General features: G+C 47.2%; 1 protein-coding gene across 6 annotated transcripts in view; it reads right to left on the reverse strand.

The window, feature by feature from the left end:
* LOC116958203 (uncharacterized) overlaps nucleotides 1–22,375 on the reverse strand; it is a 241,818-nt gene that overhangs the window by 73,827 nt on the left and 145,616 nt on the right. For all 6 annotated transcript variants that reach the window (XM_076056030.1, XM_076056029.1, XM_076056028.1 and 3 more), the window contains 4 exons: nucleotides 20,748–20,855; nucleotides 19,244–19,333; nucleotides 12,729–12,782; nucleotides 2,612–2,719 (listed from right to left, as the gene is read on the reverse strand). In XM_076056030.1, the coding sequence (XP_075912145.1) occupies nucleotides 2,612–2,719; nucleotides 12,729–12,782; nucleotides 19,244–19,333; nucleotides 20,748–20,855 (360 nt within the window). The remainder of the gene's footprint in view (nucleotides 1–2,611; nucleotides 2,720–12,728; nucleotides 12,783–19,243; nucleotides 19,334–20,747; nucleotides 20,856–22,375) is intronic.

Raw genomic sequence — 22,375 nt, forward strand, 5'->3', positions numbered from 1 at the left:
TTTCTGTCCGTCTGCTACAGCAGAGGTATAGGGAATTCCAGCAAGACCTACATCTCTGCTTTATTGACCTGGTCAAGGCCTATGATACCATCAGTAGGCCTGGGCTCTGGGTTGTTCTTCGTGCTTTTGGAGTACCTGACCCTCTGTTCACGATCATTAAGGACCTTCATGATGGTGAGCGGGCCCGGGTAAAACTACGTGGCCGGGAGTCCGAGCCATTCCCTGTACACCTTGGGGTGCGACAGGGATGTCCTCTGGCTCCCACATTATTTAACATCTATTTTGACCACGTAGTTCGTGAAGCCTTCAATAGCTGTACCGGGGGAATCTCCATATGATACAGATATAATGGGAGGGCTGATCGATGCCCGGGTGCAGTCAAGGGATGGCTCCCTATTGCTCAACCACGTTATGTATGCCGATGATTTGGTAACAGCTGCTCATTCAGAAGAGGAGTTGGAGACGCTGCTGCTGAGACTGGAGCGTGCAACTAAGAGATGGGGCCTTACCATCAGCCCCACCAAAACTAAGCACCTGCCTGGGTATTTTGTGCCATCGGACACTCCACCCCCACAACTCCCAATTGGTGATGGGGCAGTTTGGGGAGAGAGTGGAGAGTTTCCCATACCTGGGCAGTGTGCTTATGATCGGCTCCAGTTTAACAGCAGAGGTCTCGCTCCGAATCAGTCGAGCGGCAATATCTTTTCATCGGTTGCGTAACGCTGTGTGGAAGCTACCTGGTCTGTCGCTCCGCACTAAGCTTCAGGTCTTCTCGGCCACGGTCATTCCCTCCCTTCTCTACGCTTGCGAAACATGGACCCCCCTAATGGAACATCTTCGCCGGTTAGAAACATTTAGGCTGGCCTGCCTACGATCCATCCTGGGTTTAACCAGACTGGATTGTGTAAGGAGCTCACAAATCCTTGAAAGATCTGGGCAAGGTCCCATCGGTGAGCTCCTCTGGCGGACAAGGCTGCGATGGCTGGGTCATGTAGCCCGCATGCCCAGCCACCGCATGCCGAAACAGCTTTTGTTCGGCCGGATCGAGGGGGCTAAACGGGCGCGGCACGGGCTAGAGAAAAGATGGAGTGACGTGGTACAGGAGGACGTGGAGCTGAGTGGACTTGCCGATGACTGGTACCAGCGGTGTCAAGGTCGGCCTCTGTGGAGGAGGCTCGTGAAGGACGCTACTGGGCAGTTGGAGGTAATCGCCCTCCAACAACAACGGAGGGCGGAGGAGCGACGCTCACAACAACGAGCGGAGCGCCGGGTGGCTAAAGCACAGCAGGTTGGCACAGTAGGGGGCACAGGTGGTGCATCAGCCAGTCATCTCAGTCAGTCGACCCGTGGCACCTGGGTCTGCCCCGTGACATCCTGCCAGCGGGCGTTCGACACTTCACGTGGCCTCAGGGTGCACATAGCCTGGCACAAGCGTCGTGGTGATGTCACCGCCACTTAGTGGCGAATGGCGGTTGTTGTTGGTTGTTGTGTGTGTTACTGTGTTAGTGAGTGTGTGTGTGTTGGTGAGTGTGTGTGTGTTAGTGAGTGTGTGTGTTAGTGAGTGTGTGTTAGTGAGTGTGTGAATGTGTGTGTTAGTGAGTGAGTGTGTGTGTTAGTGGCCTCAGGGTGCACGTAGCCTGGCACAAGCGTCGTGGTGACGTCACCGCCACTTAGTGGCGAATGGCGGATGTTGTTGTTGTTGTGTGAGTGAATGTGTGTGTTAGTGAGTGTGTGTTAGTGTATGAATGTGTGTGTGAATGTGTGTGTTAGTGAGTGTGTGTGTTAGTGAGTGTGTGTGTTAGTGTATGAATGTGTGTGTGTGAATGTGTGTGTTAGTGAGTGTGTGTGAATGTGTGTGTGAATGTGTGTGTTAGTGAATGTGTGTGTGTGAATGTGTGTGAGTGAGTGTGTGTGTTAGTGAGTGTGTGTGTTAGTGTGTGAATGAATGTGTGTTAGTGAATGTGTGTGTGTGTTGTGTATGAATGTGTGTTAGTGAATGTGTGTGTTAGTGAGTGTGTGTGTGTTGTGTATGAATGTGTGTGTGTGAATGTGTGTGTTAGTGTGTCTGTTAGTGAATGTGTGTTAGTGAGTGTGTGTGTTAGTGTATGAATGTATGTGTGTGTTGTGTATGAATGTGTGTTAGTGAATGTGTGTGTTAGTGAGTGTGTGTGTTAGTGTGTGTTACTGTGTTAGTGAATGTGTGTGTTAGTGAGTGTGTGTTAGTGAATATGTGTGTTAGTGAGTGTGTGTGTGTTGTGTATGAATGTGTGTGTGTGAATGTGTGTGTTAGTGAGTGTGTGTGTTAGTGAATGTGTGTTAGTGTATGAATGTGTGTGTGAAAGTGTATGTTAGTGAGTGTGTGTGTGTTAGTGAATGTGTGTGTTAGTGAGTGTGTTACTGTGTTAGTGAATGTGTGTGTTAGTGAATGTGTGTGTTAGTGAATGTGTGTGTTAGTGAATGTGTGTTAGTGTGTGTGTGTGTTAGTGAATGTGTGTGTTAGTGAGTGTGTGTGTCAGTGAATGTGTGTGTTAGTGAGTGTGTGTGTGTGTTGTGTATGAATGTGTGTGTTAGTGAATGTGTGTGTTAGTGAGTGTGTGTGTGTGTCCGTTACCGGAGTTCCCTTCTCTCCGGCCGAGCCGGCTGGGCCCTGGGGCCCTGGTCGGCCGGGGAGGCCGATGGGCCCAGCGGTTCCCGCACCTCCCCTCTCTCCCGGTGAGCCCTGCACAACGACAACAACAACAACAACGATGATTTACAAACCGACAACAACAACGATGATTTACAAACCGATAACAACAACAACAATGATTTACAAACCCACAACAACAACAACGATGATTTACAAACCGATAACGACAACAACAACGATGATTTACAAACCGACAACAACAACGATGATTTACAAACCCACAACAACAACAACGATGATTTACAAACCGACAACAACAACAACAACGATGATTTACAAACCGATAACGATAACAACAACAACAACGATGATTTCCAAACCGACAACAACAACAACGATGATTTACAAACTGATAACGATAACAACAACAACGATGATGATTTACAAACCGACAACAACAACAACGATGATTTACAAACCAACAACAACAACAACGATGATTTACAAACCGATAACAACAACAACGATGATTTACAAACCAACAACAACAACGATGATTTACAAACCGATAACAACAACAATGATTTACAAACCGACAACAACAACGATGATTTACAAACCCACAACAACAACAATGATTTACAAACCGACAACAACAACGATGATTTACAAACCCACAACAACAACAACAATGATTTAGAAACCGACAACAACACCAACGATGATTTACAAACCCACAACAACAACGATGATTTACAAACCGACAACAACAACGATGATTTACAAACCAACAACAACAACGATGATTTACAAACCGATAACAACAACAACAATGATTTTTAAACCAACAACAACAACGATGATTTACAAACCAATAACAACAACAACAATGATTTACAAACCGACAACAACTACAACGATGATTTACAAACCCACAACAACAATGATTTACAAACGGACAACAACAACAACAACGATGATTTACAAACCCACAACAACAACAACGATGATTTACAAACCGATAACAACAACAACAATGATTTACAAACCGACAACAACAACAACGATGATTTACAAACCGACAACAACAACAACGATGATTTACAAACCGGTAACAACAACGATGATTTACAAACCGACAACAACAACAACAACAATGATGATGTACAAACCGATAACAACAACAACGATGATTTACAAACCAGCAACAACAACGATGATTTACAAACCGATAACGACAACAACAACGATGATTTACAAACCCACAACAACAACAACGATGATTTACAAACCGACAACAACGATGATTTACAAACCAGCAACAACAACAACAACGATGATTTACAAACTGATAACAACAACAACGATGATTTACAAACCGACAACAACGATGATTTACAAACCGATAACAACAACAACAACGATGATTTACAAACTGATAACAACAACAACAACGATGATTTACAAACCGACAACAACAACAACAACAACGATGATTTACAAACCGATAACAACGACAACAACAACGATGATTTACAAACCGATAACAACAACAACAACAACAACGATGATTTACAAACCGATAACAACAACAACAACAATCATTTACAAACCGATAACAACAACGATGATTTACAGACCGATAACAACAACAACAACGATGATTTACAAACCAATAACGACAACAACAACAATCATTTACAAACCCACAACAACAACGATGATTTACAAACCGACAACAACAACAACAACGATGATTTACAAACCGATAACGATAACAACAACAACAACGATGATTTCCAAACCGACAACAACAACAACGATGATTTACAAACTGATAACGATAACAACAACAACGATGATGATTTACAAACCGACAACAACAACAACGATGATTTACAAACCAACAACAACAACAAAGATGATTTACAAACCGATAACAACAACAACGATGATTTACAAACCAACAACAACAACGATGATTTACAAACCGATAACAACAACAATGATTTACAAACCGACAACAACAACGATGATTTACAAACCCACAACAACAACAATGATTTACAAACCGACAACAACAACGATGATTTACAAACCCACAACAACAACAACAATGATTTAGAAACCGACAACAACACCAACGATGATTTACAAACCCACAACAACAACGATGATTTACAAACCGACAACAACAACGATGATTTACAAACCAACAACAACAACGATGATTTACAAACCGATAACAACAACAACAATGATTTTTAAACCAACAACAACAACGATGATTTACAAACCAATAACAACAACAACAATGATTTACAAACCGACAACAACTACAACGATGATTTACAAACCCACAACAACAACAATGATTTACAAACGGACAACAACAACAACAACAACAACGATGATTTACAAACCCACAACAACAACAACGATGATTTACAAACCGATAACAACAACAACAATGATTTACAAACCGACAACAACAACAACGATGATTTACAAACCGACAACAACAACAACGATGATTTACAAACCGGTAACAACAACGATGATTTACAAACCGACAACAACAACAACAATGATGATGTACAAACCGATAACAACAACAACGATGATTTACAAACCAGCAACAACAACGATGATTTACAAACCGATAACGACAACAACAACGATGATTTACAAACCCACAACAACAACAACGATGATTTACAAACCGACAACAACGATGATTTACAAACCAGCAACAACAACAACAACAACGATGATTTACAAACTGATAACAACAACAACAACGATGATTTACAAACCGACAACAACGATGATTTACAAACCGATAACAACAACAACGATGATTTACAAACTGATAACAACAACAACAACAACGATGATTTACAAACCGACAACAACAACAACAACGATGATTTACAAACCGATAACAACGACAACAACAACGATGATTTACAAACCGATAACAACAACAACAACGATGATTTACAAACCGATAACAACAACAACAACAATCATTTACAAACCGATAACAACAACGATGATTTACAGACCGATAACAACAACAACAACGATGATTTACAAACCAATAACGACAACAACAACAATCATTTACAAACCGACAACAACAACAACAATGATTTACAAACCCACAACAACAACAACGATTATTTACAAACCGATAACAACAACAATGATGATTTACAAACCGATAACAACAACGATGATTTACAAACCGATAACAACAACAACGATGATTTACAAACCCACAACAACAACAACGATGATTTACAAACCGACAACAACAACAACAACGATGATTTACAAACCGACAACAACAACGATGATTTACAAACCAATAACAACAACAACAACAATGATTTACAAACCGACAACAACTACAACGATGATTTACAAACCCACAACAACAACAATGATTTACAAACGGACAACAACAACGATGATTTACAAACCCACAACAACAACAACGATGATTTACAAACCGATAACAACAACAACAATGATTTACAAACCGACAACAACAACAACAACGATGATTTACAAACCGACAACAACAACAACAATGATTTACAAACCAGTAACAACAACGATGATTTACAAACCGACAACAACAACAACAATGATGATGTACAAACCGATAACAACAACAACGATGATTTACAAACCAGCAACAACAACAACAACGATGATTTACAAACCGACAACAACAACGATTTACAAACCGATAACGACAACAACAACGATGATTTACAAACCCACAACAACAACAACAACGATGATTTACAAACCGACAACAACGATGATTTACAAACCAGCAACAACAACAACGATGATTTACAAACCGATAACAACAACAACAACAACAACGATGATTTACAAACTGATAACAACAACAACGATGATTTACAAACCGACAACAACAACAACAACGATGATTTACAAACCGATAACAACGACAACAACAACGATGATTTACAAACCGATAACAACAACAACAACGATGATTTACAAACCGATAACAACAACAACAACAATCATTTACAAACCGATAACAACAACGATGATTTACAAACCGATAACAACAACAACAACGATGATTTACAAACCCACAACAACAACAACGATGATTTACAAACCGATAACAACAACAACAATGATTTACAAACCGACAACAACAACAACGATGATTTACAAACCGACAACAACAACAACGATGATTTACAAACCGGTAACAACAACGATGAATTACAAACCGACAACAATGATGATGTACAAACCGATAACAACAACAACGATGATTTACAAACCAGCAACAACAACAACAACGATGATTTACAAACCGACAACAACAACGATGATTTAAAAACCGATAACGACAACAACAACGATGATTTACAAACCCACAACAACAACAACGATGATTTACAAACCGACAACAACGATGATTTACAAACCAGCAACAACAACAACAACGATGATTTACAAACTGATAACAACAACAACAACGATGATTTACAAACCGACAACAACGATGATTTACAAACCGATAACAACAACAACAACAACGATGATTTACAAACTGATAACAACAACAACAACGATGATTTACAAACCGACAACAACAACAACAACAACAACAACGATGATTTACAAACCGATAACAACGACAACAACAACGATGATTTACAAACCGATAACAACAACAACAACAACGATGATTTACAAACCGATAACAACAACAACAACAATCATTTACAAACCGATAACAACAACGATGATTTACAGACCGATAACAACAACAACAACGATGATTTACAAACCAATAACGACAACAACAACAATCATTTACAAACCGACAACAACAACAACAATGATTTACAAACCCACAACAACAACAACGATTATTTACAAACCGATAACAACAACAATGATGATTTACAAACCGATAACAACAACGATGATTTACAAACCGATAACAACAACAACGATGATTTACAAACCGACAACAACAACGATGATTTACAAACCGACAACAACAACGATGATTTACAAACCAATAACAACAACAACAATGATTTACAAACCGACAACAACTACAACGATGATTTACAAACCCACAACAACAACAATGATTTACAAACGGACAACAACAACGATGATTTACAAACCCACAACAACAACAACGATGATTTACAAACCGATAACAACAACAACAATGATTTACAAACCGACAACAACAACGATGATTTACAAACCGACAACAACAACAACGATGATTTACAAACCAGTAACAACAACGATGATGTACAAACCGATAACAACAACAACGATGATTTACAAACCAGCAACAACAACAACAACGATGATTTACAAACCGACAACAACAACGATGATTTACAAACCGATAACGACAACAACAACGATGATTTACAAACCCACAACAACAACAACAACGATGATTTACAAACCGACAACAACGATGATTTACAAACCAGCAACAACAACAACGATGATTTACAAACCGATAACAACAACAACAACAGCAACAACGATGATTTACAAACTGATAACAACAACAACGATGATTTACAAACCGACAACAACAACAAGAACGATGATTTACAAACCGATAACAACGACAACAACAACGATGATTTACAAACCGATAACAACAACAACAACAACAATCATTTACAAACCGATAACAACAACGATGATTTACAAACCGATAACAACAACAACAACGATGATTTACAAACCAATAACGACAACAACAACAATCATTTACAAACCGACAACAACAACAACAACAACGATGATTTACAAACCGATAACAACAACAACAACGATGATTTACAAACCGACAACAACAACAACAACGATGATTTACAAACCAATAACGACAACAACAACAATCATTTACAAACCGACAACAACAATGATGATTTACAAACCGATAACAACAACAACAACAACGATGATTTACAAACCGATAACAACAACAACAACGATGATTTACAAACTGATAACAACAACAACAACAACAATCATTTACAAACCGATAACAACAACGATGATTTACAAACCGATAACAACAACAACAACGATGATTTACAAACCAATAACGACAACAACAACAATCATTTACAAACCGACAACAACAACAACAACAACGATGATTTACAAACCGGTAACAACAACAACAACGATGATTTACAAACCGACAACAACAACAACAACAACGATGATTTACAAACCAATAACGACAACAACAACAATCATTTACAAACCGACAACAACAACAACAACAACAATGATGATTTACAAACCGATAACAACAACAACAACAACAACAACAACAACGATGATTTACAAACCGATAACAACAACAACAACAATCATTTACAAACCGATAACAACAACGATGATTTACAAACCGATAACAACAACAACGATGATTTACAAACCAATAACGACAACAACAACAATCATTTACAAACCGACAACAACAACAACAACAACGATGATTTACAAACCGATAACAACAACAACAACAACGATGATTTACAAACCGACAACAACAACAACAACGATGATTTACAAACCAATAACGACAACAACAACAATCATTTACAAACCGACAACAACAACAATGATGATTTACAAACCGATAACAACAACAACAACAACAACAACGATGATTTACAAACCAGCAACAACAACAACAACGATGATTTACAAACCGATAACAACAACAACAACAACGATGATTTACAAACCGACAACAACAACGATGATTTACAAACCCACAACAAGAACAACAACAACGATGATTTACAAACCGATAACAACAACAACAATGATTTACAAACCGACAACAACAACGATGATTTACAAACCGATAACAACAACAATGATGATTTACAAACCGATAACAACAACGATGATTTACAAACCGATAACAACAACAACGATGATTTACAAACCGACAACAACAACGATGATTTACAAACCGACAACAACAACGATGATTTACAAACCAATAACAACAACAACAATGATTTACAAACCGACAACAACTACAACGATGATTTACAAACCCACAACAACAACAATGATTTACAAACGGACAACAACAACGATGATTTACAAACCCACAACAACAACAACGATGATTTACAAACCGATAACAACAACAACAATGATTTACAAACCGACAACAACAACGATGATTTACAAACCGACAACAACAACAACGATGATTTACAAACCAGTAACAACAACGATGATGTACAAACCGATAACAACAACAACGATGATTTACAAACCAGCAACAACAACAACAACGATGATTTACAAACCGACAACAACAACGATGATTTACAAACCGATAACGACAACAACAACGATGATTTACAAACCCACAACAACAACAACAACGATGATTTACAAACCGACAACAACGATGATTTACAAACCAGCAACAACAACAACGATGATTTACAAACCGATAACAACAACAACAACAGCAACAACGATGATTTACAAACTGATAACAACAACAACGATGATTTACAAACCGACAACAACAACAACAAGAACGATGATTTACAAACCGATAACAACGACAACAACAACGATGATTTACAAACCGATAACAACAACAACAACAACAATCATTTACAAACCGATAACAACAACGATGATTTACAAACCGATAACAACAACAACAACGATGATTTACAAACCAATAACGACAACAACAACAATCATTTACAAACCGACAACAACAACAACAACAACGATGATTTACAAACCGATAACAACAACAACAACGATGATTTACAAACCGACAACAACAACAACAACGATGATTTACAAACCAATAACGACAACAACAACAATCATTTACAAACCGACAACAACAATGATGATTTACAAACCGATAACAACAACAACAACAACGATGATTTACAAACCGATAACAACAACAACAACGATGATTTACAAACCGATAACAACAACAACAACAACAATCATTTACAAACCGATAACAACAACGATGATTTACAAACCGATAACAACAACAACAACGATGATTTACAAACCAATAACGACAACAACAACAATCATTTACAAACCGACAACAACAACAACAACAACGATGATTTACAAACCGGTAACAACAACAACAACAACGATGATTTACAAACCGACAACAACAACAACAACAACGATGATTTACAAACCAATAACGACAACAACAACAATCATTTACAAACCGACAACAACAACAACAACAATGATGATTTACAAACCGATAACAACAACAACAACAACAACGATGATTTACAAACCGATAACAACAACAACAACAATCATTTACAAACCGATAACAACAACGATGATTTACAAACCGATAACAACAACAACAACGATGATTTACAAACCAATAACGACAACAACAACAATCATTTACAAACCGACAACAACAACAACAACAACGATGATTTACAAACCGATAACAACAACAACAACAACGATGATTTACAAACCGACAACAACAACAACAACGATGATTTACAAACCAATAACGACAACAACAACAATCATTTACAAACCGACAACAACAACAACAATGATGATTTACAAACCGATAACAACAACAACAACAACAACGATGATTTACAAACCAGCAACAACAACAACAACGATGATTTACAAACCGATAACAACAACAACAACAACGATGATTTACAAACCGACAACAACAACGATGATTTACAAACCCACAACAAGAACAACAACAACGATGATTTACAAACCGATAACAACAACAACAATGATTTACAAACCGACAACAACAACGATGATTTACAAACCGATAACAACAACAACAACAACAACGATGATTTACAAACCGACAACAACAACGATGATTTACAAACCGATAACAACAACAATGATGATTTACAAACCGACAACAACAACGATGATTTACAAACCAATAACAACAACAACGATGATTTACAAACCGACAACAACAACAATGATTTACAAACCGATAACCATGAGTGTGAGCAAATGAATGAATGAGCGAGCGAATGTGTGAGGGAACGAGCAAATAAGCAAGCGAATGAATGAGTGAGGGAGCGAATTAGTGAGTGAGCGAATGAGTCAGCGAGGGAGCGAGGGAGTGAATCAGAGAGCGAATGAGTGAGTGAGTGAGCAAGCGAGTGAATGAGTGAGTGAATGAGTGAGTGAGCAAGAGAGCGAGCGAATGAGTGAGCGAGTGAGTGAGTGAGTAAATGAGCGAGTGAGTGAATGAGTGAGTGAGTAAGTGAATGAGTGAGTGAATGAGTGAGTGAGTGAGTGAATGGGTGAGTGAGTAAGTGAATGAGAGAGTAAATGAGCAAGTGAGTGAATGAGTGAGCGTGTGAATAAATGAATGAGTGAATGAGTGAGCGAGTGAATGAGTGAGCGAGTGAATGAATGTGAGTGAGCGAGTGAGTGAATGAGTGAGCGAGTGAGTGAGCGAGTGAGTGAGCGAGTGAGTAAGCGAGTGAATGAGTGAGTGAATGAGTGAGCGAGTGAATGGGTGAGTAAGTGAATGAGTGAGTGAGTGAACGAGCGAGTGAGTGAACGAGCGAGCGAGTGAATGAGTGAGCGAGTGAATGAATGAGTGAGTGAATGAGTGAGCGAGTGAGCGAGCGAGTGAGTGAGCGAGTAAGTGAGTGAGCAAGTGAGCGAGTGAATGAGTGAGTGAATGAGTGAGTGAGTGAGCGAGTGAATGAATGAGTGAGAGAGTGAATGAATGAGTGAGTGAGTGAGCGAGTGAGCGAGTGAATGAGAGAGTGAGTGAGCAAGTGAGTGAGCGAATGAATGAGAGAGCGAGTGAGCGAGTGAATGAGTGAATGAGTAAGTGAATGAGTGAGTGAATGAGTGAGTGAGTGAGCGAGTGAGCGAGTGAGTGAGCGAGTGAGCGAGCGAGTGAGCGAGCGAGCGAGTGAGCGAGCGAGCGAGCGAGTGAATGAGTGAACGAGCGAGTGAGTGAGTGTCTCACCGTGGGTCCGGGTGGACCAGGAGGCCCAATGTTTCCTTTGAGCCCGGCAGCTCCCTGCGAGGGCGACAACGCGGATCAGAGACTCACACAGCGGACCGGTTCGGTGCGGTTTGGACCGGTGCGGTGCGGTTTGGACCGGAGCGGTGCGGATTGGACCGGTGCGGTGCGGTTTGGACCGGTGCGGTGCGGTTTGTACCGGTGCGGTGCGGTTTGGACCGGAGCGGTGCGGATTGGACCGGAGCGGTGCGGTTTGGACCGGTGCGGTGCGTTAAGTTTGTCCATGCCCCGCGCCTTCGGCTATCTCTGTTGGCTGCTCGTACCCCTCGTGAGTAGGTAACGTACCCCACGTGAGTAGGTGACGTACCACCACGTGAGTAGGTGACGTACCCCACGTGAGTAGGTGACGTACCCCTCGTGAGTAGGTAACGTACCCCTCGTGAGTAGGTAACGTACCCCACGTGAGTAGGTAACGTACCCCACGTGAGTAGGTAACGTACCCCTCGTGAGTAGGTAACGTACCCCACGTGAGTAGGTAACGTACCCCACGTGAGTAGGTAACGTACCCCTCGTGAGTAGGTAACGTACCCCACGTGAGTAGGTAACGTACCTCACGTGAGTAGGTATCGTACCCCTCGTGAGTAGGTAACGTACCCCTCGTGAGTAGGTAACGTACCCCACGTGAGTAGGTGACGTACCCCAAGTGAGTAGGTAACGTACCCCTCGTGAGTAGGTGACGTACCCCACGTGAGTAGGTAACGTACCCCACGTGAGTAGGTGACGTACCCCTCGTGAGTAGGTAACGTACCCCTCGTGAGTAGGTAACGTACCCCACGTGAGTAGGTAACGTACCCCTCGTGAGTAGGTGACGTACCCCTCGTGAGTAGGTAACGTACCTCACGTGAGTAGGTGATGTACCCCACGTGAGTAGGTAACGTACTCCACGTGAGTAGGTAACGTACCCCACGTGAGTAGGTAACGTACCCCACGTGAGTAGGTAACGTACCCCTCGTGAGTAGGTAACGTACCCCTCGTGAGTAGGTGACGTACCCCACGTGAGTAGGTAACGTACCTCACGTGAGTAGGTAACGTACCCCACGTGAGTAGGTGACGTACCTCACGTGAGTAGGTAACGTACCCCTCGTGAGTAGGTGACGTACCCCTCGTGAGTAGGTGACGTACCCCTCGTGAGTAGGTAACGTACCCCACGTGAGTAGGTAACGTACCCCTCGTGAGTAGGTGACGTACCCCACGTGAGTAGGTAACGTACCCCACGTGAGTAGGTGACGTACCCCTCGTGAGTAGGTAACGTACCCCTCGTGAGTAGGTAACGTACCCCACGTGAGTAGGTAACGTACCCCTCGTGAGTAGGTGACGTACCCCTCGTGAGTAGGTAACGTACCCCACGTGAGTAGGTAACGTACCCCTCGTGAGTAGGTAACGTACCCCACGTGAGTAGGTAACGTACCCCACGTGCGTGGGTAACGTACCCCTCGTGAGTAGGTGACGTACCCCTCGTGAGTAGGTAACGTACCCCACGTGAGTAGGTAACGTACCCCACGTGAGTAGGTATCGTACCCCTCGTGAGTAGGTAACGTACCCCACGTGAGTAGGTGACGTACCCCTCGTGAGTAGGTAACGTACCCCTCGTGAGTAGGTGACGTACCCCACGTGAGTAGGTAACGTACCCCTCGTGAGTAGGTAACGTACCCCACGTGAGTAGGTAACGTACCCCACGTGAGTAGGTAACGTACCCCACGTGACTAGGTGACGTACCCCTCGTGAGTAGGTAACGTACCCCTCGTGAGTAGGTAACGTACCCCTCGTGAGTAGGTGACGTACCCCTCGTGAGTAGGTGACGTACCCCACGTGAGTAGGTAACGTACCCCACGTGAGTAGGTAACGTACCCCACGTGAGTAGGTAACGTACCCCACGTGAGTAGGTGACGTACCACCACGTGAGTAGGTAACGTACCCCTCGTGAGTAGGTAACGTACCCCTCGTGAGTAGGTGACGTACCCCTCGTGAGTAGGTGACGTACCCCACGTGAGTAGGTAACGTACCCCACGTGAGTTTGGTAACGTACCCCTCGTGAGTAGGTAACGTACCCCACGTGAGTAGGTATCGTACCCCTCGTGAGTAGGTAACGTACCCCACGTGAGTAGGTAACGTACCCCTCGTGAGTAGGTAACGTACCCCTCGTGAGTAGGTGACGTACCCCACGTGAGTAGGTAACGTACCCCTCGTGAGTAGGTGACGTACCACCACGTGAGTAGGTAACGTACCCCACGTGAGTAGGTAACGTACCCCACGTGAGTAGGTGACGTACCCCACGTGAGTAGGTAACGTATCCCTCGTGAGTAGGTAACGTACCCCTCGTGAGTAGGTATCGTACCCCACGTGAGTAGGTAACGTACCCCACGTGAGTAGGTGACGTACCCCACGTGAGTGGGTGACGTACCCCACGTGAGTAGGTAACGTACCCCTCGTGAGTAGGTAACGTACCCCTCGTGAGTAGGTAACGTACCCCACGTGACTAGGTAACGTACCCCACGTGAGTAGGTAACGTACCCCTCGTGAGTAGGTAACGTACCCCTCGTGAGTAGGTAACGTACCCCACGTGAGTAGGTAACGTACCCCTCGTGAGTAGGTAACGTACCCCACGTGAGTAGGTAACGTACCCCACGTGAGTAGGTATCGTACCCCACGTGAGTAGGTAACGTACCCCTCGTGAGTAGGTAACGTACCCCACGTGACTAGGTAACGTACCCCACGTGACTAGGTAACGTACCCCACGTGAGTAGGTAACGTACCCCACGTGAGTAGGTAACGTACCCCACGTGAGTAGGTAACGTACCCCTCGTGAGTAGGTAACGTACCTCACGTGAGTAGGTGACGTACCCCTCGTGACTAGGTAACGTACCCCACGTGAGTAGGTGACGTACCCCAGGTGAGTAGGTAACGTACCCCACGTGAGTAGGTAACGTACCCCACGTGAGTAGGTAACGTACCCCACGTGAGTAGGTAACGTACCCCTCGTGAGTAGGTAACGTACCCCACGTGAGTAGGTAACGTACCCCACGTGAGTAGGTGACGTACCCCTCGTGAGTAGGTAACGTACCCCACGTGAGTAGGTAACGTACCCCACGTGAGTAGGTGACGTACCCCAGGTGAGTAGGTAACGTACCCCACGTGAGTAGGTAACGTACCCCACGTGAGTAGGTAACGTACCCCACGTGAGTAGGTAACGTACCCCTCGTGAGTAGGTAACGTACCCCACGTGAGTAGGTAACGTACCCCACGTGAGTAGGTGACGTACCCCTCGTGAGTAGGTAACGTACCCCTCGTGAGTAGGTAACGTACCCCACGTGAGTAGGTATCGTACCCCACGTGAGTAGGTAACGTACCCCTCGTGAGTAGGTGACGTACCCCACGTGAGTAGGTAACGTACCCCACGTGAGTAGGTGACGTACCCCACGTGAGTAGGTGACGTACCCCTCGTGAGTAGGTGACGTACCCCACGTGAGTGGGTAACGTACCCCACGTGAGTAGGTAACGTACCCCACGTGAGTAGGTAACGTACCCCACGTGAGTAGGTAACGTACCCCACGTGAGTAGGTGACGTACCCCAAGTGAGTAGGTAACGTACCCCACGTGAGTAGGTATCGTACCCCACGTGAGTAGGTAACGTACCCCTCGTGAGTAGGTAACGTACCCCTCGTGAGTAGGTAACGTACCCCACGTGAGTAGGTGACGTACCCCACGTGAGTAGGTGACGTACCCCACGTGAGTAGGTAACGTACCCCACGTGAGTAGGTAACGTACCCCACGTGAGTAGGTAACGTACCCCACGTGAGTAGGTAACGTACCTCACGTGAGTAGGTGACGTACCCCTCGTGAGTAGGTGACGTACCACCACGTGAGTAGGTGACGTACCCCACGTGAGTAGGTAACGTACCCCACGTGAGTAGGTAACGTACCCCTCGTGAGTAGGTGACGTACTCCACGTGAGTAGGTAACGTACCCCACGTGAGTAGGTAACGTACCCCTCGTGAGTAGGTGACGTACCCCACGTGAGTAGGTGACGTACCCCTCGTGAGTAGGTAACGTACCCCTCGTGAGTAGGTAACGTACCCCACGTGAGTAGGTAACGTACCCCACGTGAGTAGGTAACGTACCCCACGTGAGTAGGTAACGTACCCCACGTGAGTAGGTAACGTACCCCACGTGAGTAGGTAACGTACCCCTCGTGAGTAGGTAACGTACCCCACGTGAGTAGGTAACGTACCCCACGTGAGTAGGTAACGTACCCCACGTGAGTAGGTAACGTACCCCTCGTGAGTAGGTATCCTACCCCACGTGAGTAGGTAACGTACCCCACGTGAGTAGGTATCCTACCCCACGTGAGTAGGTATCCTACCCCACGTGAGTAGGTAACGTACCCCTCGTGAGTAGGTAACGTACCCCACGTGAGTAGGTAACGTACCCCACGTGAGTAGGTGACGTACCCCACGTGAGTAGGTAACGTACCCCACGTGAGTAGGTGACGTACCCCTCGTGAGTAGGTAACGTACCCCTCGTGAGTAGGTAACGTACCCCACGTGAGTAGGTAACGTACCCCACGTGAGTAGGTGACGTACCCCACGTGAGTAGGTAACGTACCCCTCGTGAGTAGGTAACGTACCCCTCGTGAGTAGGTAACGTACCCCACGTGAGTAGGTAACGTACCCCACGTGAGTAGGTGACGTACCCCACGTGAGTAGGTGACGTACCCCACGTGAGTAGGTAACGTACCCCTCGTGAGTAGGTATCGTACCCCTCGTGAGTAGGTGACGTACCCCACGTGAGTAGGTAACGTACCACACGTGAGTAGGTAACGTACTCCACGTGAGTAGGTGACGTACCCCACGTGAGTAGGTAACGTACCCCACGTGAGTAGGTAACGTACCCCTCGTGAGTAGGTAACGTACCCCACGTGAGTAGGTGACGTACCCCACGTGAGTAGGTAACGTACCCCTCGTGAGTAGGTAACGTACCCCTCGTGAGTAGGTAACGTACCCCACGTGAGTAGGTAACGTACCCCACGTGAGTAGGTAACGTACCCCACGTGAGTAGGTGTCGTACCCCTCGTGAGTAGGTAACGTACCCCACGTGAGTAGGTAACGTACCCCTCGTGAGTAGGTAACGTACCCCTCGTGAGTAGGTGACGTACCCCACGTGAGTAGGTGACGTACCCCACGTGAGTAGGTAACGTACCCCACGTGAGTAGGTGACGTACCCCACGTGAGTAGGTGACGTACCCCACGTGAGTAGGTGACGTACCCCACGTGAGTAGGTGACGTACCCCACGTGAGTAGGTGACGTACCCCACGTGAGTAGGTAACGTACCCCACGTGAGTAGGTAACGTACCCCTCGTGAGTAGGTAACGTACCCCACGTGAGTAGGTAACGTACCCCACGTGAGTAGGTAACGTACCCCACGTGAGTAGGTGACGTACCCCAAGTGAGTAGGTAACGTACCCCACGTGAGTAGGTGACGTACCCCACGTGAGTAGGTAACGTACCCCACGTGTCCACGCTTGCTTTGGTCTCGTTTATAACCCACCTCACCCGCGTGTCTCTGTGTGTCCCCGTGGGTGTCTCTGTGTGTCCCCGTGTGTCTCTGTGTGTCCCCGTGTGTCTCTGTGTGTCTCTGTGTGTCTCTGTGTGTCTCTGTGTGTCTCTGCATGTCTCTCTGTGTGTGTCTCTGTGTGTCTCTGTGTGTCCCCGTGGGAGTCTCTGTGTATCTCTGCGTGTCTCTGCATGTCTCTGTATGTGTCCCCGTGTGTCTCTGTGTGTCCCCATGTGTCCCCGTGTGTCTCTGTGTGTCCCCATGTGTCCCCGTGTGTCTCTGTGTGTCCCCGTGGGTGTCTCTGTGGGTGTCTCTGTGTGTCCCCGTGTGTCCCCGTGTGTCTTCAAGTGAGTCCACGTGTGTCCCCATGTGTCTCTGTGTGTCCCCGTGGGTGTCTCTGTGTGTCTCCGCGTGAGTCCCCGTGGGTGTCTCTGTGTGTCTCTGTGTGTCTCTGCATGTCTCTGTGTTGTGTTCCCCTGTGGCTCTGTGTCCCCGTGTGTCTCTGTATGTCTGTGTGTCTCTGCATGTCTCTGTGTGTGTCTCCGCGTGTCTCTGTGTGTCCCCATGTGTCCCCGTGTGTCCCCGTGTGTCTCTGTGTGTCCCCGTGGGTGTCTCTGTGTGTCCCCGTGTGTCCCCGTGTGTCTTCAAGTGAGTCCACGTGTGTCCCCGTGTGTCTCTGTGTGTCCCCGTGGGTGTCTCTGTGTGTCTCCGCGTGAGTCCCCGTGGGTGTCTCTGTGTGTCTGTGTGTCTGTGTGTCTCCGCGTGTCCCCGTGTGTCTCCACGTGTCTCCGTGTGTCTCCGCGTGTGTCTCCCCGTGTGTCTCCGTGTGTCCCCGTGTGTCCCCGTGTGTCTCCGCGTGTGTCCCCGTGTGTCTCCGCGTGTGTCTCGGCGTGTGTGTGTGCGTTACCGGGGTCCCAGGAAGACCTCTCTCCCCAGGGAATCCTCTCAGCCCTGGGGGCCCCTCCTTGCCTGGGCCCCCTGTGGGACCAGGGTCTCCCTACACACACACAGTGACACAGTGACACACACACGGTGACACAGTGAGACACAGTGACACACACAGTGAGACACACAGTGACACACACACAGACACACACACAGTGACACACACACACAGTGAGAGACACACACACACAGTGAGAGACACACACAACAAAGATCCCCCATATAGCCTTAACAGACTGTAGGGGCAAGTGCTGTTAGCGAGCACCTATGAAGGCCGGAACGGTACACGAGGGGGTGGGTGGCCAGCACCACGCCCGACCGCCTTTGTCTCCCTAGTGGCGATGTTTACACACCGCACCAGGTACTCATTTGAGGCTGAGTCGACCTAGGGGAGGCCCGGGACCGGTTCAGATAATCGTCACTGGTGTTGGCCGTGAGCGGGAATCGAACCCGGGTCGCCAGGTTCGTAGCGCAGCGCGCTAACCGCTACACCACCGCACACACACACAGTGAGACACACACACAGTGAGACACACACACAGTGAGACACACACACAGACACACACACAGACACACACAGACACACACACAGACACACACAGACACACACACAGACACACACAGACACACACTTGCTGCACAGTAGGTGCAAGGCTGTCACAGCTGTGGTGGTGGTGGTGGTTGGTGGTGGTGTTTAGTGGGTGCTGGACGCTGCTGGTTGGGGTCGGTGTTGGTGGTGGTGACAGTGGTTGATGTTGGTTGGTGGTGGTGATTGGTGGTGGACGCTGCTGGTTGTAGTGGTGGTGGTGTTGGTGGTGGACGCTGCTGGTTGTAGTGGTGGTGGTGTTGGTGGTGGCTGTGGTGGTTGGTGGTGTTGGTGTTTGGTGGTATTGGTAGTGGTGTTGGCTGTGGTGGTTGGTGGTGGTGTTGGTGTTTGGTGGTGTTGGTTGGTGGTGGCTGTGGTGTTGGTTGTGGTGTTGGTTGGTGGTGGTGTTGGTTGTGGTGTTGGTTGGTGGTGGCTGTGGTGGTGGTGGTGGTGGTGTTGGTGGTGGCTGTGGTGGTCATGGTGGTGATGGTGGTGTTGGTGGTGGCTGTGGTGGTTGTGGTGGTGGTGGTTGTTGTGGTGGTGGTGTTGGTGGTGGTTGTTGTGGTGGTGGCTGTGGTGTCTGTGATTGTTGTGGTTGTTGTGGTGGTTGTGGTTGTTGTGGTGGTGTTGGTGGTGGCTGTGGTTGTTGTGGTGGTGGCTGTGGTTGTTGTGGTGGTGTTGGTGGTGTCTGTGGTGGTTGTTGTGGTGATGGCTGTGGTGTTGGTGTTGGTGGTGGTGTTGGTGGTGGTGTTGGTGGTGGTGTTGGTGGTGTCTGTGGTGGTGGTGTTGGTGGTGTTGTGGTGGCTGTGGTTGTCTGTGGTGTTGGTGGTGATGGTGGTTGTTGCGGTGGTGGTGTTGGTGTTGGCGGCGTGGTTCTCACCTTGACTCCTTCTTTCCCAGGGGTCCCTGTCAGTCCCTGCTCCCCCGGGGGCCCAGGGGGCCCTGGGTGACCCCTGTCGCCGATGGGACCCGACTCACCCGTGGGACCCTGGCGTACGGGACACAAAGACAAAGGACCCCACCGCCCCAGCATAGTCTTCAAAGACGGCCGGGGCAAGTGCTGATAGCGAGTAGCAGAGCCTGTGAAGGCTACCGGCGGGGGCGGGGGGGGTGGGTTGGGTGGGTGGGTGGGTGGCCAGCACCACGCCCGCCCGGCCGCCTTTGTCTCCCCGGTGGCGATGTTCAACGACCACCGCACACCGCGCCAGGTTCTCATCTGAGGCCGAGTCGATTGAGGCAAAGACAAAGATGCCCCCCGTGTGGTCTGCTACAGGCGGCCGGGGCCAAGTGCTTGTCAGTGGCGAGTAGCAGCGCCTGTGAAGGCCGCCACTATGGCACGTGACCAGGGGGTTTGGTACGACAGTGGGTGACCCAAACTGGCTGCAATCGTAAAGACCACGTGTGTTGTGGTGTGTGTGTTGTGTGTGTTGTGTGTGGGGGTCACGTGTCTTGGCTGTGGGGGGGTCACGTGTCCTGGCTGTGGGAGGGGTCACGTGTCTTGGCTGTGGGGGGGAGTCACGTGTCTTGGCTGTGAGAGGGGTCACGTGTCCCTGGGCTGTGGGGAGGGGTCACGTGTCCCTGGGCTGTGGGGAGGGGTCACGTGTCCCTGGCTGTGGGAGGGGTCACGTGTCTTGGCTGTGGGAGGGGTCACGTGTCCTGGCTGTGGGAGGGGTCACGTGTCTTGGCTGTGGGAGGGGGTCACGTGTCCTGGCTGTGGGAGGGGTCACGTGTCTTGGCTGTGGGAGGGGTCACGTGTCTTGGCTGTGGGAGGGGTCACGTGTCCTGGCTGTGGGAGGGGTCACGTGTCTTGGCTGTGGAGGGGTCACGTGTCTGGGCTGTGGAGTGGTCACGTGTCTTGGCTGTGGAAGGGGTCACGTGTCTTGGCTGTGGGGGGGGTCACGTGTCTGGGCTGTGGGGGGGGTCACGTGTCTTGGCTGTGGGAGGGGTCACGTGTCTGGGCTGTGGGGGGGGGTCACGTGTCTTGGCTGTGGGGGGGTCATGTGTCTTGGCTGTGGGGGGGGTCACGTGTCTTGGCTGTGGGGGGGTCACGTGTCTTGGCTGTGGAAGGGGTCACGTGTCTTGGCTGTGGGAGGGGTCACGTGTCTTGGCTGTGGGGGGGTCACGTGTCTTGGCTGTGGGAGGGGTCACGTGTCTTGGCTGTGGGAGGGATCACGTGTCTTGGCTGTGGGAGGGGTCACGTGTCTTGGCTGTGGGAGGGGTCACGTGTCTTGGCTGTGGGGGGGGTCACGTGTCTGGGCTGTGGGGGGGGTCACGTGTCTTGGCTGTGGGAGGGGTCACGTGTCTGGGCTGTGGGGGGGGGTCACGTGTCTTGGCTGTGGGGGGGTCATGTGTCTTGGCTGTGGGGGGGGTCACGTGTCTTGGCTGTGGGGGGGTCACGTGTCTTGGCTGTGGGAGGGGTCACGTGTCTTGGCTGTGGGAGGGGTCACGTGTCTTGGCTGTGGGGGGGTCACGTGTCTTGGCTGTGGGAGGGGTCACGTGTCTTGGCTG

This window comes from Petromyzon marinus, chromosome 74 (genome assembly GCF_048934315.1).
Source record: "Petromyzon marinus isolate PM22_M1 ecotype Great Lakes invasive population chromosome 74, UKy_Petmar_22M1.pri1.0, whole genome shotgun sequence".
In the NCBI taxonomy this organism is placed as follows: Eukaryota; Metazoa; Chordata; class Hyperoartia; order Petromyzontiformes; family Petromyzontidae; genus Petromyzon; species Petromyzon marinus.